Here is an 18,682-nt window from a genome sequence, read left to right on the forward strand (position 1 = left end):
GACCAGACGCCCTGAGATTCAGCAGTAAAGTGGGATATTTAAGCATCCCCAAGGGTTTTGCATGGGCCCACCGCTTCTTCTTCTAATAGCTGTCGCCACCACTGACAGGTCAGGCAATACACATCATGGTCTGTAATGCAACATTCCCTCCAATTTTTGGGGGGAGAAAAGTGCATCTTATGGAGTGAAAAATACGGTAAATGAAGATGATTTTCCTGTTAGGAAACAAACCTCTTGATAGCATAAACTGCACCTAGCACAGTGTTTAACTTCCCAATCAGTGGGAAATAGTAAAATTTATTTGGTATATTCTTTAAAAAATATATATTATTCTGTAATAGTTTCAGGTGTACAGCATAGTGGTTAGATAATCATATACTTTACAAAGTGTTCCCCTGATATTTTCAGTACCCAAAAGACACCATACATAATTAGAGTATCACTGACTATACAAAGGTCTGTCCGGAAAAACTCCAGCTGTTTATTAATATAATGAGAATACTTTGCGTGACATTGATGTAATACGGCAATGAAGGAGCGGGGACCAGAATGCACAGGTGTGAACAATGATGACTTCACTGTACTACTCAGTGGGGATGGTAGATGCCATTGAGTAAACATATGTACTGTGTGACTAGCATTCAAAATGGCTGAGTGAGTAGAGCAATGAATCTGCATCACATTTTGCATTAACCTTAAACATTCCTCTGGAAACTTTTTGGATGATTCAGAAGGCCGCAGCTATGGGCAACTGCAGATTGACAGCTTCATCATGACAACGTGCCCACTCATGCATCACATCTTGTGCACAGTGTTTTGGTGAAACATCAATCACCCAGGTGACTCAGCCCCACTACAGCCCAGATTTGGCACCCTGCAACTTCTGGCTTTTCCCAAAAATAAAATCATCTTTGAAAGGGAAGAGATTTCTAACCATTGATGAGATTCAGGAAAATATGCCAGGGCAGCTGATGGTGACTGGGAGAACTGTGTTAGGTCCCAAGGTGCCTACTTCAAAGGGGACAGAGACATCGTTGTCCTATGTAAAATGTTTCTTGTCTCTTGTAGCTTCTTCAATAAATGTCTCTATTTTTCATATTACATGGCTGGATATCTTAGACAGACCTCATATTTCCTACAATGCACTTTAGAACCCCATCATTTGGTATTTTCTTTAGAAGTAATTTGTGATTTGTTAATTGCTTACTATTCTCTATTATTCCTTTGCTTTACAGTATAATGGTTAATAGCCATGGCTCAGTGGATTGAGCGTCGGCCTGCGAGCTAAGTGTCGCTGGTTCGATCTTCCAGTCAGGGCACATCAGAGAAGGAAAACTCTGATTCCAAAAAACCTCCGCTGCCTTGCGGCATACCTCTTCAGGGGAAAGGCTAAGGGAGTAAACCCCGACAGAAAATCCGGAGCCGGAGTCCCTAAGGCGGTTTGACGTTGTAGTCAACACCGGCAACTCCTGCGGCGCACCTGAAGCCAAGCTGTATTGACTCCGTCTTTCCCTTGGACCCTTCAGCTGCGAAGAGAGGGGGGGGGTCTGCTGCATGGGCAACAGCAGACCCTCCATATCACCCTGCCCAGGCTCTGTAGCTTCAGCTTCACTGGAGAGGACACTCCAGCGTCATCGCAAGATGTCGATTCAACACGGGAGGAGACAGATACCATGTCACTCCCGAGTTGGACTGCACAGCCATTCTCGACGGTGCAGACAGACTCTTAAGAAGCTACACCATCGTCTCTCAAGACGGACAGCTGCCAACGATCTGACAACGTGACATAACACCTCAGGTCTACCATTCATTTGCTGAAATGATTATTTCACCTTCCCAAGCTTCAGTTTTCTTATCTGTAAATTACCTATTAAGACTATTCTGAAGATTAAATGAGAATGTACATACATGTAAACCACTTAATACAATGACTAGCATTCAACAAATTAAGCAAAAATGAATGGCACTATTACTAAACTTATACTATTTTATTCTGAATACAGATATAGAATAGACTCAGATCCATTTTCTTTTTCAGATCAAGGACATCTTAGATTACAAATTCTAAGGCAAAGGTCATCATGACACTTTAGTAAGCACAAATAACAGCACACTAAATATATATTTTTATTTAATTACCAAATAAGCTATATAACTTACTATCTAAACAAGGAATATTTGCTTCTTTTTGTGGGAATTTTAATTTTCAATCTACATAATAAAACTGGCATTATTTACTTATTTTTTTGATAAAAGAAGAGTTAAAACATTTATTTCTTGTATGGTGGCCTTGAATTTAATATATAAAGGAAGAGTTGTCTTCAGTAGAATCCCAACAATCCTTTAGAAAATGGCTCCTTTGTCATTTTCTCATCATCCAGCTTGAGGGCCTCTCACACATACATCATGAATACCAGAGTGCACAGCCTTATAAAATTTCCTAGGGGTCAACAATTCTTATAGATGCTATGGACTTGTTTTATTTGCTCCACACCTTCCCACTTCGCTGCACCCGCTGCACCAGTCATCGTTCTGTGTTTAATGGCCAGTCAGCCTCCAGGGCCTGTCTGGATGAGTATTTCTTCTTTGTATCTTTGTTTGTTGGACTTCCATGCAGTTCGATTTTCTGGAACTTCTGGTTGTTTCTAGTTTTGAGGTAGCTGTATTCCTTCTTAGTTGTGGAGGGAGTTGCAGCATGTCTGTCTACACCTCCATCTTAGCCAAAAGTTTAAAAACTGGCATTATTTTAGGTAACAAAAAATGGTAAAGATAGCATTGAGCATTATTTCTTTGCAAGACTTCTTAGATTGAAATTTATTCCTGTAACAAGTACTTTTTTTTTTTAAATCCCCACCCAAGGATATGTTCTTTGATTTTAGAAAGAGAGGAAGGGAGAAAGAAATGTCAGTTGGTTGTCTCCCATATGTGCCCTGACCAGGGATCAAACCTGCAACTTTTTTGATGTATGGAACCATGCTCCAACCAACTCAGCCACTCGGCCAGGGCTATAACAAGTACTTTTAAGGTGCCCACTATTCACCAGGCATTGCTCTAGGTGCCGTGGATATGGCAAGTATTCACACACACGCAAATCCCTACCTATAGCTCTGCCTTACATTTGTTAGGAGGCTTACAAATAAAAAAATTTATACAGTATATTGGAGGTTGATAAATACTACAGAAAGAAATAAAGCAATTATGGGAAAGAGGGAGTATGGGGGAAGGATGTAATACAAAATAGCTTTCCCTATAAACATATGTTATGAGGAAAATGCTGAAGGAGATATATCAAGTACAAAGGCCCTATAGATAGCATTTCTGGCATGTTCAAAGAGCATCAAAGAGGTGTGTACAGATAAAGTGGAGTAGAGGAAGACGAAGTACAAGATGTGGTAACATATAGTAGGAGGCCAGAGTTATAGACTTTGAAAGCCACTATAAGATCTTTGTCTTTGACTTCCAGCCATGATGGAGGCTTAGGTAGACACACTGCATCTCTCTCCACAACTAAGAGGGAATACAACTACCTCAAAACTGGAGACAACCAGAAGTTTCAGAAAATCAAGCTCCATGGACGTCCAACAAACAAAGATACAAAGAAAAAATACTCATCCAGACAGGTAGGATGGGCGGAGCCGGGGCAGAGAGGACTCGGTGTAGAGGCCACAGCAGCAGTGGCTGGCCAGTAGAAAGCATAGTCATACATTTTTAAAGAGTAGGGAGGGACACCTGGGGAGCACTCCCAGCACCAGACCAGACCGCACAGCTAACAATTCTAGTGCAGGGGGAAAATATAGCCACATTGCTTCTGACAGTGAAAACCAGTGGGGGTTGGGGCAGAGGAAAAAAATGCCAATCCCTAAGCAGAGTCCATTACTTAGAAGGCCCCATGGTTCTAGAATGTCCACAGACCCACCCACTCTGGGAACCATGGCCAGGGCAACAGTTACAGAGGCGTCAGTCCCATATAGGAAGTGGGAGAAGTGCCTGGAAAAGGGGCAAGTGCTGAGCATGCAGTATTGTTCCCTCCATCACATACAGTGCCACAATTTGGTGAAATGGGTTGCCCCTTACTGATGAATACCTAAGGCTCCCGCCCCTCACAACATAACAGGTGCAACAGCTCTACCTAAGACACAGAGGCAAACACAGAAGCCTGTCAATTTGAGGAGACAGAGAAGTATGGCACAAAAGAGGGAACAGACCAAGGTTCCAGTGGGAGAACTAAACAACGAGATAGCCAACCTAACAGACACAGAGTTCAAAACACTGGTGATAAAGATGACCACAGCCTTGACAGATATGCTTGAGTATGGTAAATGCAGAAGGGAAGAAGGGAAGGCTATGCTAAGTGAAATGAAGGAAAAATCCCCATGAAACCAATAGTGAAGGGAAGGAAACCAGGGTTCAAATCAATGAATTGGACCATAAGGAAGAAATAAACAGTCAACCAGAACAAAATGAAGAAACAAGAATCGAAAAAAATGAGGAGAGGCTTAGGAACTTCTGGGACAACTTTAAACATGCTAAATATCCAAATCACAGACGTGCCAGAAGGAGAAAAGCAAGAGCAAGAAATTGAAAACTTATTTGAAAAACTAATGAAGGAAAACTCCCTTATGTGGCAAATGAAATAGACATACAAGTCCAGGAAGCACAGAGAGTCCCAAACAAGCTAGACACAAAGAGGACCACACCAAGACACATCATCATTAAAATGCCAAAGGTTAAGGATAAAGAGAGAATCTTAATAGCATGCAAGAGAAAAGAACAGTTACCTACAAAGGTTCCTGTAAGACCATCAGCTGACTTCTCAAAAGAAACTTTGCAAGCAAGAAGGGACTGGCAAGAAGTATTCAATGTGATGAAAAGCAACGACCTACAACCAAGACTACTCTATCCAGAAAAGCTATCATTTAGAATGGAAGGGCAGAGAAAGTGCTTTCCAGAAAAGGTAAAGCTAAAGGAGTTCATCATCACCAAGCCATTATTATATGAAATGGTAAAGAGACTTATTTAAGAAAAAGAGAATCAAAAATATGAACATTAAAATGACAATAAACTCACAATTATCAACAACAGAACCTAAAAAATAAAAATAAAAACAAAAGGAAACTAAGCAAACAACAAAATAGGAACAGAATAATAAATATGGGGATCATTTGAAGGGTTATCAGCTGGGAAGGGGAAGGGGGAGAAATGGGGAAATGGTGCAAGGATTAAGAAGCATAATCATTGGTACAAAATAGACAGGGGGAAGTTAAGAATAATATAGGAAAGGGTGAAGCCAAAGAACTTATATGCATGACCCAGGGACATGAACTAAGGGGGGGGGGAATTGCTGGAGGTAAAAGGGGGTACTGGGCTGATGGGAACAAAGGGAAAAGAAATTGGGACTACTGTAACAACATAATCAATAAAATATACTTAAAAAAAAACTTCTTTAGCTTTTTCTCTCCAATTTCTCAATCAGGAGTCATTGGAGTGCCTTTATTTTTTAAACTTTTCTATTATAAATTTTAATACATTAGAGAAAAATACACAAAACAAAAATGTACACCTCAATAACACCACAAAGTAAACATCTGTAGAATTAGCACTCAGGTCAATAATTAACCGTACCCAAAAGTCCCCCAACAGTTTCTTTCCTGATCATATATCCTCACCTCTATCACAAAAGTAACAAATATTCAGAGTTACATGGCAATCACTTTCTTCTTTTCCTTTAAACCATTACCACTTAAGATACATTCATATAAATTCCACTTTAGAATTCCCTGTTTTTATTTTTCCTTTAAATTTATATAAAATAGGATCATAGCATATATCCTTTTGTGTCTAACTGCTTTCACACAACATATCTGTGAGATCCATACAGCCTCGTTTGTTCATGCTCACTGTAGCCCCAAACACTGGGCCTTGGGCATCCCCCAGCCTAGTAATCCTTTACTGTCTAACTAGTTCTCCAAAACCTTTAAGTACACTTTAAAAATATTTTTTCTTCAGCTTTTCTAGTTGTATTCAGCAGGTTTTGTCCTAATTATACACTCCCACTGAAGGGTTCTAAGCAGAGGAATGGTATAACCTGACATATTTTAATTTATCTGTTAAATGTATTAAACAAGGCCAAACAGAATTTTTACAAAGCACTTAATATCTAATATAAAGATATCATTAGTGTTTCCTAACTATCAGTAATACATATGTATTATTTCCTTGTAACTTATATTTTATATTTGTAACATTTAATAATGCCCATCTACTTTCCATTATTTTTTAACTTTTAACTGACTGAAAAATTTTCTTTAACCAAATACTAATAAAAACTGATAGAAAAGAGTCAATCACTTTTCAGCTCTCATATTTTTTTCAGTAAAAACATTTAAATCTCAAATATAATTATTTGTACCTTGTAAAAAAGTTAGGTTCTTGAAAAAGCTTATCTTTATTCTTATTTACATAGTCACGTTATTACAAATGTATTATTCAGTACTTTACTAAAGATGGTAATGCCATGTAAAAAAAAAAAAAACCCTTAAAAAAGCAACTTAAATCCTTTCCAGTTAAAAACAGCAAACTGAACATGAATATTTAGCTTCTCTGATTCTTAAAACCACACATTTATAATAGTAAAGATTTTTTTTCAAAAATCATAAACCAGCAAGGTCAAAGAACGGAAGATGAGGTAGTATCAGAAAATTCTGGAAGCTGGGAAGTATAAGGATGAGTAGTAGAATCCTTAACTGGAAATAAAGAATTCCAAGAAGCATTCTTTACATCACAGGGTACACAAAAGGCTTGGGAATTAAGGTATCTCTGAAAGGCTGAACTGAAAGTAGAATTGGTTCAAAGCCTGTTTAAGCAGCATCTGGGTCTTCCAGGAGTACCTCCCCAATTTGAGCTGCTAAAAAACATCCCATTTCCACTCTAACAGAAAACTAGAGCTTTTTCTTTGGTGAAAAACAAACAAACAACAACAACAACAACAAAAACTCCAATCGTATCTGGACCACAATGAGAACAGGGATAAGTAAAAGTTTCCATTCTGAATCTGGATCCTCTAGTTTAAGTCTTCCCTAACTCAAATTCTAGAATACTGGGCCAGCCAGTTATGTATTTTCTTGAAAAGATTGCAGGACTCTCCTCAAATAAACTTTGGATATAGAGATGGAAGGAAAGGAAATAATCCAGTTAGCTCACCATATAGTGAAGAGCACAGTCAGCCAAACCTCACAGATTATCAATGAATCCAGAATTTTATTTTGGGTCTCTATAATAGCAACCAAATTAATAAATTAACTATTCATATTGGAATGTACCATTAATAGCAAAATGATCACATACAAATAAAGGAGTAAAGGAAATCCTCCAGATGATGATAAGAGATCCCAAAAATATAATTGTTAAAAGTATGTATAGTGAGCAAGCAATCCAGACTGGAGCAGGCCAGAGGCTTCTTTGAGAAAGTGAAATGGCTAGAACACCTATACGTTAGAAAGAACTAAGAAGATATTTACACCACCAGCAAACAGTTTGAGGATGAGTTAGTAAGTACATAGAAACTAAGCAAATGTAAAGAACTAACAATTATTAATTCCAAGTGGGAGCGAAAATCTGCAGGAAAAGAAACATAATCATAACATTTTACATGGGACAGGTACTAACTTAAGTGTACAAAGCAATAACAATATAAAGAATGAACAGTAATATAATCAAAACCACAATAGCTATATTGGGAAGCATGTGATGGAAAAAGGGAAGAAGGAAGTACATAGTCATCTGCCACAGTGACAGGTATATAAATACAGCCTAAAAACTAAAAGTTAAAGGGAAGTACACAAAATAGTGAAGATAAATAGTAAAATAAACAGTAAAGGAATAAAAAGTAGTTGCCTACAGGAATGGAAATGGGATGTGAAGAGAGCAGGGAGGAGGGCAGGAACTACAATTTTTCTTCTGTGTGTCTCACAGAATTACAGGTCTACTTATACTATTTACATGTATAGTTTTTATATTAAAAATTATTTAACAACTCCTAAAATCATAAATTAAAAATGGGGGAAGGATTTAGTAACACAGACTAAGTCAATGCACAATAAAGAAAATAAACATTCAAAGTAAGTAAGTCATACCTCTGCAGTAAATCTACTGGACACTGGTGTAATAAATCCAACTTTACCATCGTTAAACACCACAGCAAACCCATCAAGTGTGGCACAGTATTCCATGTCTCTGACATGCACATTGGCAAAGCCCAGGAATGAACCTGCTGATGAAAAAGTAAGTACATGAAATATGAATATAAATATAGTAAATAATTCCCTCACCTTTTTGTTTACAAACCCTGTAAGGACAGTTAAAAGGGAAACATAATGACCTGCCCTGGTCAGGTACTTCAGTTGGTTAGAACATTGTCCCAATATGCCAAGGTTGCAGGTTCGAGCCTGGGTCAGGATACACACAAACATCAACCAATGAAGGCATAAATAAATGGAACAAAAAATTGATGTTTCTCTCTCTCTCTCTTCCTCTCTCTCTCCCAAAATTCTAAGAATAAAAATTAAAACAACATCTTAAAAACACTAAGCAACGAAACTATTCCTTCCTACTGAGGCGCACACACACACCTTCCTTGCATAATTAATTCCAAAGCAGAAAAATCAATGTTTATCCACAGAAAATATCTAACTAGATTATATCAAATATTAAACATCAGTTCTACCCCATGCAGAAAGCATAACTACCTCTAGATGACTGCAGATCTACTGAAAAGGGTACTGTGCAAAGATTAATAGCTTTCCTTCCATTTGTCATTCCTTCCCAGTGAATAAGATGAAGAAGTCCATCAGAAGTAGCAACTAGGAGATCTTCCAGCACAGACTGCAAACTGTAGGGAAGTAAGCAATTTATCATCAGTTACCTTTTAAGAGAGTGAGGAAAGCAATGAGTATGAATATAATTGCTCTACAGAACATTCATTCGGAGAAATAATGAAACCACTTATACAACTGTCATTTATTCATAATTTAGTTATATAGTAGCTTTATGTATGTACAATTCAATCAGGAATCAGAAATTCTGGAAGAAATGGAAGACTATGGGTAGCCATAGTCACAAATTTGATCAATTAAGTTAAAAAATAGAAATACTGAAACAACAAATTAGAAGATGGAAGGATAAGTGATAGCTGACAAGAAAAGAAGCAGAGAAACCATAAAAAGAACAACTAATGAAAGGATGACAATCTGGAGTCATTGAGTATAGTGTAACATGCTTTAGCCCCATTCAACAGAACTTTCACCAGTGATAAAAATATTCTGCATCTGTATTACCAAACATGGTAGCCACCAGCCATACATGGTAACTATTCCGTAGAAATATGGCTAATGTGACAGAAGAAGTGAATTTTAAATTTTCTTTACTTTTTAACTAATTTAAATTTAAATAAGTTTATTTGATTAGCAGCTACTGTAGTGGAAAGCATAGTTCTATACCACTCTATTTCTAGGGTATCATGAGTCTCACGCTGTTCATTCATTGAACATTTATTAAGCCCACACTCAGTGGCAGATGTTACGCTCTCTGATGGACATTCCAAGGTAAGTTTCTCTCTTCAGAAAATTTCAGTGGATTAAGTATTGAAAAGTAATTATGCATTATGATTTCAGCATTTACTTAACTAATGGCAAATAAATGTCTACTTGACTAACTCTTATAAGCCCAGTCCCAAGGGCAGTGCTAGTTATCTTTGGCGGTAAATGTTTGTGGGAGGAAGAAAAGAAGGGAGAAAGAAAAATTCATCAATGAGATTGCAAAAGTACTGGCAGAAAGAAAGAGAAAGAGAACAAGAGGAAAAAAAAACAGTGGAAATTGGTATCAAAAAAGTCAAGGGAATAAGATGGATTTAAAAAACAGTACTCGAGACTTCAGGTCAATAGTGGGGCACAGGTAAACACATTTCGCCTCCTCACACAACTACAGCAAAATGTACACCTAGACCACAAAACAAATATCACCCAGAAACATCAGAAAATCAAGCTGTATGGAGGTCTGACAACCAAGGATTTAAAGAAGTCACATTCATCCAGACAGGTAGGAGGGGTGGATATGCGTGGAGAGCCACAGAGGCGCAAAGACACAGGACAGGTGGTCCCATATCCACGTGTGGTAGATAAAAATTGGTAGGGATACTCTGGGAGCGAGGGATCCCAGCCCCAGACCAGACCACCGAGCCCAGGATTGCAGTGCCAGAAAGATAAGTCCACATAATCTCTGGCTGTAAAAACCAGTGGGGAACTGTAGGACTCTCAGGAGACACTTCTTAAAGGGCCCACAACAAGCTTAGGACATATACAGACTGACTTCATCTAGGAATCAGCACCAGGGCAACAGCTGGAAGGGCACCAGTGGCATATGGGTAGAAATTGAAGTGACTGGCAAGAGGGAAAGTGCTGAGAGACAGCTTCCTCCCAGACAAAACTCCAGAGGCCAGGCAGTGGTTCTGTCCCGTCTCCGAGTCCTCCCCCACAGTCACAGAGTGGTGACACAGGTAGCCCCACCCAAGTGACTACCTAAGGCTCTGCCCCATACAACTTACAGGTGCACTTTTCTACAACAGGCCACACTACTAAGACAGGGAGTCAAAGCAGCTCTACCTACTACACTTTTACAAACACAGGGAGGCTGCCAAAATGAGGAGATGAAGAAATATGGCCCAAATGAAAGAACAGATCAAAATTCCAGAAAAAGAAGTAAATGAAATGGAGATAAGAACCTATCAGATGCAGAGTTCAAAACATTGGTGATAAGGATGCTCAAAAAACTCAAAGAGTATGGCAAAAAAATAAAGGAAGAAATAAAGGTTAAACAAAGTGAAATAAAAAATATATATATACAGAGAATCAACAGTGAAGGGAAGGAAGCTGGGATTCAAATCAATGATGGAACAGAAGGAAGAAATAAACATTCTACCAGAAGAGAAGAAACAAGAATGCAAAAAAATGAGGAGAGGCTTAGGAACCTCTGGGACAACTTTAAACGTACCAACATCCGAATCCTAGGAGGGCCAGGAAATAAGGAAGAGCAAGAGCAAGAAATTGAGAACTTATTTGAAAAAATAATGAAAGAAAACTTCCCTAATTTGGTGAAGAAAATAGACATACCAAGTCCCAGAAGCACAGTGTCTGAAACAAGATAAACCCAAAGAGGACCACACCAAGATACATCATCATTAAAATACCAAAGGTTAAAGATAAAGAGAGAATCTTAAAAGCAGCAAGAGAAGTTAGTTACCTTCAGGGAGTTCCCATAAGACTGTCAACTGATTTCTCAAAAGAAAATATGCAGGCAAGAAGGGACTGGCAAGAAGTATAGAAAGTGATGAAAAGCAAAGACCTACAACCAAGACTACTCCATCCAGCAAAACTATCATTTAGAATGGAAGAGCAGATAAAGTGCTTCCCAGACAAGGTAAAACTAAAGGAGTTCATCATCACCAAGCCATTACTATATGAAATGTTAAAGGGAATTAAATAAGAAAAAAAAAAAAATCAAAACTATGAACATTAAAATTGTAGTAAATTCACAACTATCAACAACTGAACCTAAAAAACAAACAAACAACCAGAACAGAAAAAGAATAAGAGATATAAAGATCATCTGGAGGCTTACCAGCTGGGAGGGGTAAGAAAGAGATTCAGGGAAAAGGTGCAGGGATTAAGAAGTACAAATTGGTAGGTACAAAATAAACAGGGGTATGTTAAGAACAGTATAGGAAATGGAGTAGCCAAAGAACTTATATGCATGACTCATAGACATGAACTGGGGTGGGGGGGTGGGGGGAGGTTGCTGAATGAATGGGGCACCAGGTGGAGGGGGACAAAGGGGTAAACTGGGACAACTGTAACAGCATAGCAAAACATATTTAAGAAACAGTGCTCAAGAGTATCAAATGCTATAAAGAATTCAAATATAGAAAAGAATGACAAAATGTTATATGTTTATAACATATATCCTAATACACACTATTAAATTTCCTTTCATACTTAAAAAGTTGAGTTTAATTAATAAACTGAATCCATAACAGTAAATTGTTTTTTTTTTAATGCTTTAACATTTTATTATATATGTTTTATTTTTTAAGTATATTTTATTGGTTATGTTGTTACAGTAGTTCCAATTTTTTTCCCTTTGATCCCCTCTTCCCAGTACCCACTTCGTGCAGGCAATTCCACCCCCTTTAGTTCATGCCCATGGGTCCTGCATATAAGTTCTTTGGCTTCACCCTTTCCTATATTATTCTTAACTTCCCCCTGTCTATTTTGTACCAACCGATTATGTTTCTCAATCCCTGCACCATTTCCCCATTTCTCCCTTTCCCCCTCCCAACTGATAACCCTCCAAATGATCCCCATATCTATGATTCTGTTCCTATTCTGGTTTGCTCAGTTGGATCTTGTTTTTATTTTTTAGATTCAGTTTTTGATAGTTGTATGTTGTCATTTTAGTGTTCATAATTTTTATCTTCTTTTTTTTAAATAAATCCCTTTGACGTTTCATATAATAACAGCTTGGTGATGAAGAACTCCTTTAGCTTCACCTTGTCTGGGAAGCACTTCATCTGTCCTTCCATTCCAAATGATAGCTTTGCTGGATAGAGGAACCTTGGTTGTAGGTTGCTTTTCATCACATTGAATACTACTTGCCAGTCCCTTCCTGCCTGCAAAGTGTCCTCTGAGAAATCAGCTGACAGTCCTATAGGAAACCCCCTGTAGGCAACTCTCCACCTCTCTCTTGCTGCCCTTAGATCTTTCACCTTTGGAATCTCAATCATGATGTGTCCTGGTGTGGTCCTCTCTGGGTCCAGTTCACCTGGGACCCTCCGTGCTTCCCAGACCTGTATGTCTATCTTGTTCACAAAATTTGGGAAGTTTTCCTCATTTTTTTCAATTCTTGTTCCCTCATTCTGCACTGGTTGACTGTTTTTTTCATTCTTATGTTCTAAATCATTGATTTGAGCCCCGGTTTTCTTCCCTTCACAATTGGTTTCATGTGAATTTTCCTTCGTTTCACTTAGCATAGCCTTCACTTATGCGTTTGCTGTACGCAAACATATCTGTCAAGCCTATGAGCATCTCTATCACCAGTGTTTTGAATTCTGTGTCTGTTGGGTTGTCTATCTCATCTGTTAGGTTGGCTATCTCTTCATCACTTAGTTCTCCCACTGGAACCTTGATCCATTTCCCCTTTTCGGCCATACTTCTCTGTCTCCTCACTCTGACAGGCTCCTCTGTTTCTTTGCCTCCGCGTCCCAGGTAGAGCTGTCGCTCCTGTTACGTTGTAAGGGGCGGAGCCTTAGGGATTCGTCGGTAGAGGGTGACCTGTTTCACCACGTTGTGGCGCTGTATGTGGGAGAAGGGTTCGAGAGGGAACAATGCTGCCTGCCCAGCACTCTCCCCTTTTCCAGGCACCTCCCCCACTCCTGCATCGGACTGGCGCCCCCCTAACTGCTGCCCTGGCTGTCGTTGCCAGAGTGGGTGGGTCTGAGGATGTTGTAGGACCATGGGGGCCCGTCAAACAAGCTGACTCTGTTGAGACCAGTAGTTTCTGCCTCCACCCCAACTCCCACTGGACTGCACAGTCAGAAGCAATGAGGCTTGATTTTCCCCAGTGCTGGGACCACGTGCTGCAAGGTCCAGTGAGGAGCTGGGAACATTCTCCAGGTGTCCCTCCTGACTTTTTAAAACATGTGACTGCATTTTCTGCCGGCCTGCTGTTGCCACCGCTGCTGCCATCACCACACCGTGTTCTCTCTGCCCCGGCTCTGCCTCTCCTACCTGTCTGGATGAGTATTTTTTCTTTATATCTTTGTTTGCTGGACTTCCATGCACTTTGATTTTCTGGAACTTCTGGGTTTTTTTAGTTTTGAGGTAGTTGTATTCCCTCTTAGTTGTGGAGGGAGACATAGCGTGTCTGTCTACGCCTCCATCTTGGCCAGAAGTCTCTTTTTTCATGTTTTAATTCTTTAATTAAACTTTGAATTCTTTGGGAAGTTGAGTTCAATGACTCATTCGCCAAAGATTTGAAACAATAATTTACTATATTTCCTTCTAAACTATAAAAATATTTAAAGAGTAGAATAACATGTTTCCTGACCCAGATCGATCTCTTGAATATCAGAGCATTATAATCAGTTTAGATTCCCAGTTTTAAAGTTCACCTTTTAAAGTATTATATATTTTTTTCACTTCTAATTTATATTTTGTGATAAAATTTATATGTGTATGTGCTGAGAATACAAAAATGTTATTTAACTGCCTGCTAGGCAAAAATCTTCTAACAAAGTTAACAAAATTAGAATCTCTACATCATCATCACCCAATGCTGTTACAAAATATGAACACACTTGAGAAAACAGGAAAATGTGACCCACAGGCAAGAGAAAAACTGATCAACATAAATAGACACATAGACAATCCAGAATTAATAATGACTTTAAAACACTTGTAATAGACTATCGGCCAAGATGGAAGCATAGACAGACATGCTGTATCTCCCTCCAAAACTAAAAAGGAATACAACTACCTCAAAACTAGAGACAACCAGAAGTTCCAGAAAACCAAGCTGCATGGAAGTCCAACAAACAAAGATATAAAGAAGAAATACTCATCCAGACAGGTAGGAGGGGTGAAGCCAGGCAGAGAGAACGCAGTGTGGTGGTGGCAGCAGCAGATGCGGTGGCAGCAACATGAGTAAACACTGTCACACATTTTTAAAAGTCAGGAGGGTCACCACGGAAGTGTTCCCAGCCCCAGACCAAGCCACGCAGCTCATGACCCCAGCACCAGGGAAAATAGAGCTTCATTGCTTCTGACTGTGCAAACCAGTGGTGCTTGGGGCAGAGGAAGAAACTGCCAGTCTCTCAGCAGAGTTTGCTTGTTTAAAGAGCCCCCACCGTCTTTGAACGTCTGCAGACCCACCCACTTTGGGAATGACGGCCAGGACAACAGCTAGAGAGTTGCCAGTCCCATATGGGAAGCAAAAGAAGTGCCTGGAAAAAGGGCAGGTGCTGAGTGGGCAACATTGTTCCCTCTTGGACCCCTCCCCCCCACATACAGCGCCACAGCATGGTGAAACTCATTGCCCGGTACTGATGAATACCTAAGGTTCCGCCCCTTACAACATAACAGGAGCAATATCTCTACCTAAGACACAGAGGCAAACAAACACAAAGCCTGTCAAGATGAGAAGACAGAGAAGTATGGCCCAAAAGAGGGAACAAATCAAGGTTCCAGTAGGAGAACTAAGTGATGAGGAGATAGCCAACCTAACAGATGAGGAGATAGCCAACCTAACAGAGAAGGAAATAGCCAATCTAACAGATATAGAGTTCAAAACACTGGTGATAAAGATGCTCACAGGCTTGACAGATATGCTTGAGTACAGCAAATGCATAAGGGAAGAAGTGAAGGCTATGCTAAGTGAAACAAAGGAAAACCCACAAAAAAAACCGATGGTGAAGGGAAGAAAACTGGGGTTCAAATCAATGATTTGGAACCTAAGGAAGAAAAAAAGTCAACTAGTACAGAATGAGAAAACAAGAATTGAAAAAAATGAGCAGTGGCTTAGGAACCTCTGGGACAACTTTAAACATGCCAACATCTGAATCATAAGGGTGCCAGAAGGAGAAGCGGAAGAGCAAGAAATTGAAAGCTTATGTAAAAAAATAATGAAAGAAAACGTCCCAAATTTGGCGAAGGACATACACATACAAGTCCAGGAAGCACAGAGAGTCCCAAACAAGCTAGACCCAAAGAGGAGCACACCAAGACACATCATCATTAAAATGCCAAAGGTTCAAGATAAAGAGAGAAGCTTAAAAGCAGCAAGAGAAAAGCAGTTACTTACATAGGGATGTCTTAAGACTGTTAGATGACTTCTCAAAAGAAACTTTGCAGGCAAGAAGGGACTGGCAAGAAGTAAGTATTCAATGAGATGAAAAGCAAGGACCTACAGCAAAGCTACCATTTAGAATGGAAGGGCAGATAAAGTGCTTCCCAGACAAGGTAAAACTAAAGGAGTTCATCATCACCAAGCCATTATTATATAAAATGTTAAAGGGGCTTATTTAAGAAAAAGAAGATAAAAACTATGAACACTAAAATGACAACAAACTCACAACTATCAATAGCTGAAACTAAAAAATAAGAACAAAATCCAAGTAAGCAAACCAGAATATGAACAGAATCATAGATATGGGGATCATTTGGAGGGTTATCAGCTGGGAGGAGGGAGGGGGAGAAATGGTGCAGGGACTAAGAAGCATAATCGGCTGTTACAAAATAGACTGGGGGAAGTTAAGAATAGTATAGGAAAGGGTGAAGCCAAAGAACTTATATGCATGACCCATGGACATGAACTAAGAGGGGTGGGATTGCTGGAGGGAAGTGTGGTACTAGGAAGAGGGGAGCAAAGGGAAAATAAATTGGGACTACTGTAACAACATAATCAATAAAATATACTTAAAAAAAACACCTGTGATATAATGATCAAAAAAATCAATAGGAAAATAATAGATATAGCTTCTTCATTCAATTGAATATAAAGAAACTCATTAAAACAAAGGCTGTGCCCTGGTGGGTAGTTCAGTCGGTTAGAGCATCATCCCCATACAACAAGATTGTGGGTTCGATCCCTGTTCGGGGACAGCAACAAGAAGTAACCAGTGAATGCATAAGTGGAACAACAAATTGATGTTTCTCTCTTTGAATCTCTTAAATATATTAAAAAACAAACAAAGGCTGATGTCAGTTGTTAAAGTAATGAATATTTCCATAAAAGTTAGTAAATAGGCCTTGTTCCCAGGTACTGAAGTGCCTGCCCACCACTGATTCCCTCCATCACAAAGAACTAATTACTATAGGATTAATTCTTGGCATCAGGGGATATCAGGACCCTGTACCAATAATAAATATTCCATGTCTTTTCATGCTGCACTGGTTTTTAAATATTTTAAAAATTACCCCTAGGTATAAATACATAGAAAACCACATAAATATATTCTAATATCCTCAGAGAACCTCTACAATCATTGACTTCATGGGCTTTATAACAGCTATCTAGTATTCCAGAGTTTTTAAAAAAAAAATGTGTGTGTGTATATAATTCATAATGATCAATTCTCAAATATGCAAATATATTTAATATCTAACTAATATTGCACACTATATACTACTTAGGGCTTTCCTAAGTGTCAGGGATGGAACAAGATATGGAATAAACTATAGTATTTATTAGTATTAACTACATGGTATTAGTGCCTTTTACCTTTCTATCAATAAAGTTCATATGTTTAACATTAATCCTACTCTTTTTTTCAATCACAAATTAAAAGATGGCAGTACTCTTGCCATCTTATGCCTATAAGCAACAGTATAACCATTATCCCTAACTTTAAATGACTTACATTTTTGGTAGTGGAAGGGAAAAGAGTTGGTTAGCCCAAACCATCATTCAGTTCAAAATCATATAGGAAATCTCTAATATCCAGCAAGTACATGTTACAGGTACTAATAACTTTCCTCTAAAATGCAATTATTTTACTGAAGTTTTGAGAGAAACCTTAGAGATTTCCAATCACCTAACTTTGTAGATTAAAAAGTAGTACCTGACAAGTTAACTTTCACAAGATGGCAGGAATTCTTCGTTTAAGGCTCTTCTTTTATCCCACTTCCACGAACCACATAGTTTTTACCACCAGGTGGCGGTAGAACACCATGCTTCTACAGTTCCGCCTAGTTTGATATCCACAGACACTCAAAATTTCTTATACAAGTTACATTATTGAAAAGAATCTCTAAACTTAAATAAAATCTGAAGTAGAGTGACTTTTGACCAAAGTAATGAATAACCTGATTTAATCTTTTGTAACCCTGATAACATTTAAGCAAGCAAAAACAAAAAGCATTCTTCTTTTAAGAATGCTCATATATTAAAACGTATATTAAGCCAAGTAAGACAACAGCCAGTCACTTGCATACAATTTCATTTAATAGGTTCTATTATCTGTACTGTAGTCCAACAAAATAGTAAAAGAAGTCTTTTATTATAACTGAATCAGAAGAATTTTAAAAACACAGGCATTACATTCTTATAGTTCAATATTTAGTAAGAATCATAGTAAAAAGTCTTTTCCCAAAAATTGTCCCCCAGCCACTCAGTTCTCATGCCCAATTTCTTATGTATTCTTCCAGAACAATACATAGTCTAACACCACCAGCTCCTAAAAACAAATATGAACATTATTGTATAGAGGACACCTCTCTTTTTTCACCCAACAACATATTTGGGAAGTTTTCTCCAGCAAAAAGTAGTACCCTAATTGGTTTTACAGATGCATATTATTCCCATTGTATAGATATAAGAATATTTATTTAACCAGCTCCCTATTGATATTTAGGTGGTTTTCAACATTTTACTACTGTAAGCAATGTACATTAAAAAACCCTGTAAGCATGTATCTTCCAATATGCATTATTATATTTGCAAGATTAAATCCTGGAAGCAGAAATGTTGGGCAAAGGCTATAAGCAGTCATAACTTTGGTAGATACTGCTTAATCGATTTCTATAGATATGGTATCAATTTATATTCCCACTACTAAGGTATAAAGTTCTCATTTCCC

General features: G+C 38.4%; 1 protein-coding gene across 3 annotated transcripts in view; it reads right to left on the reverse strand.

Annotated features, from left to right (window-relative positions):
* The window catches only part of RIC1 (RIC1 partner of RAB6A GEF complex), a 140,264-nt gene that overhangs the window by 45,908 nt on the left and 75,674 nt on the right, over positions 1-18,682 (reverse strand). For 2 of the 3 annotated variants that reach the window (XM_090274123.1, XM_090274121.1), the window contains exons 5-6: positions 8,745-8,887; positions 8,133-8,269 (exon numbers count right to left, since the gene is read on the reverse strand). In XM_090274123.1, coding sequence (XP_090130249.1) covers positions 8,133-8,269; positions 8,745-8,887 — 280 coding nt within the window. The remainder of the gene's footprint in view (positions 1-8,132; positions 8,270-8,744; positions 8,888-18,682) is intronic. The other variant, XM_090274122.1, reaches the window with a different exon arrangement.

Source organism: Furipterus horrens, unplaced genomic scaffold (genome assembly GCF_987537825.1).
Source record: "Furipterus horrens unplaced genomic scaffold, mFurHor1.1.pri manual_scaffold_4, whole genome shotgun sequence".
NCBI lineage: Eukaryota > Metazoa > Chordata > Mammalia > Chiroptera > Furipteridae > Furipterus > Furipterus horrens.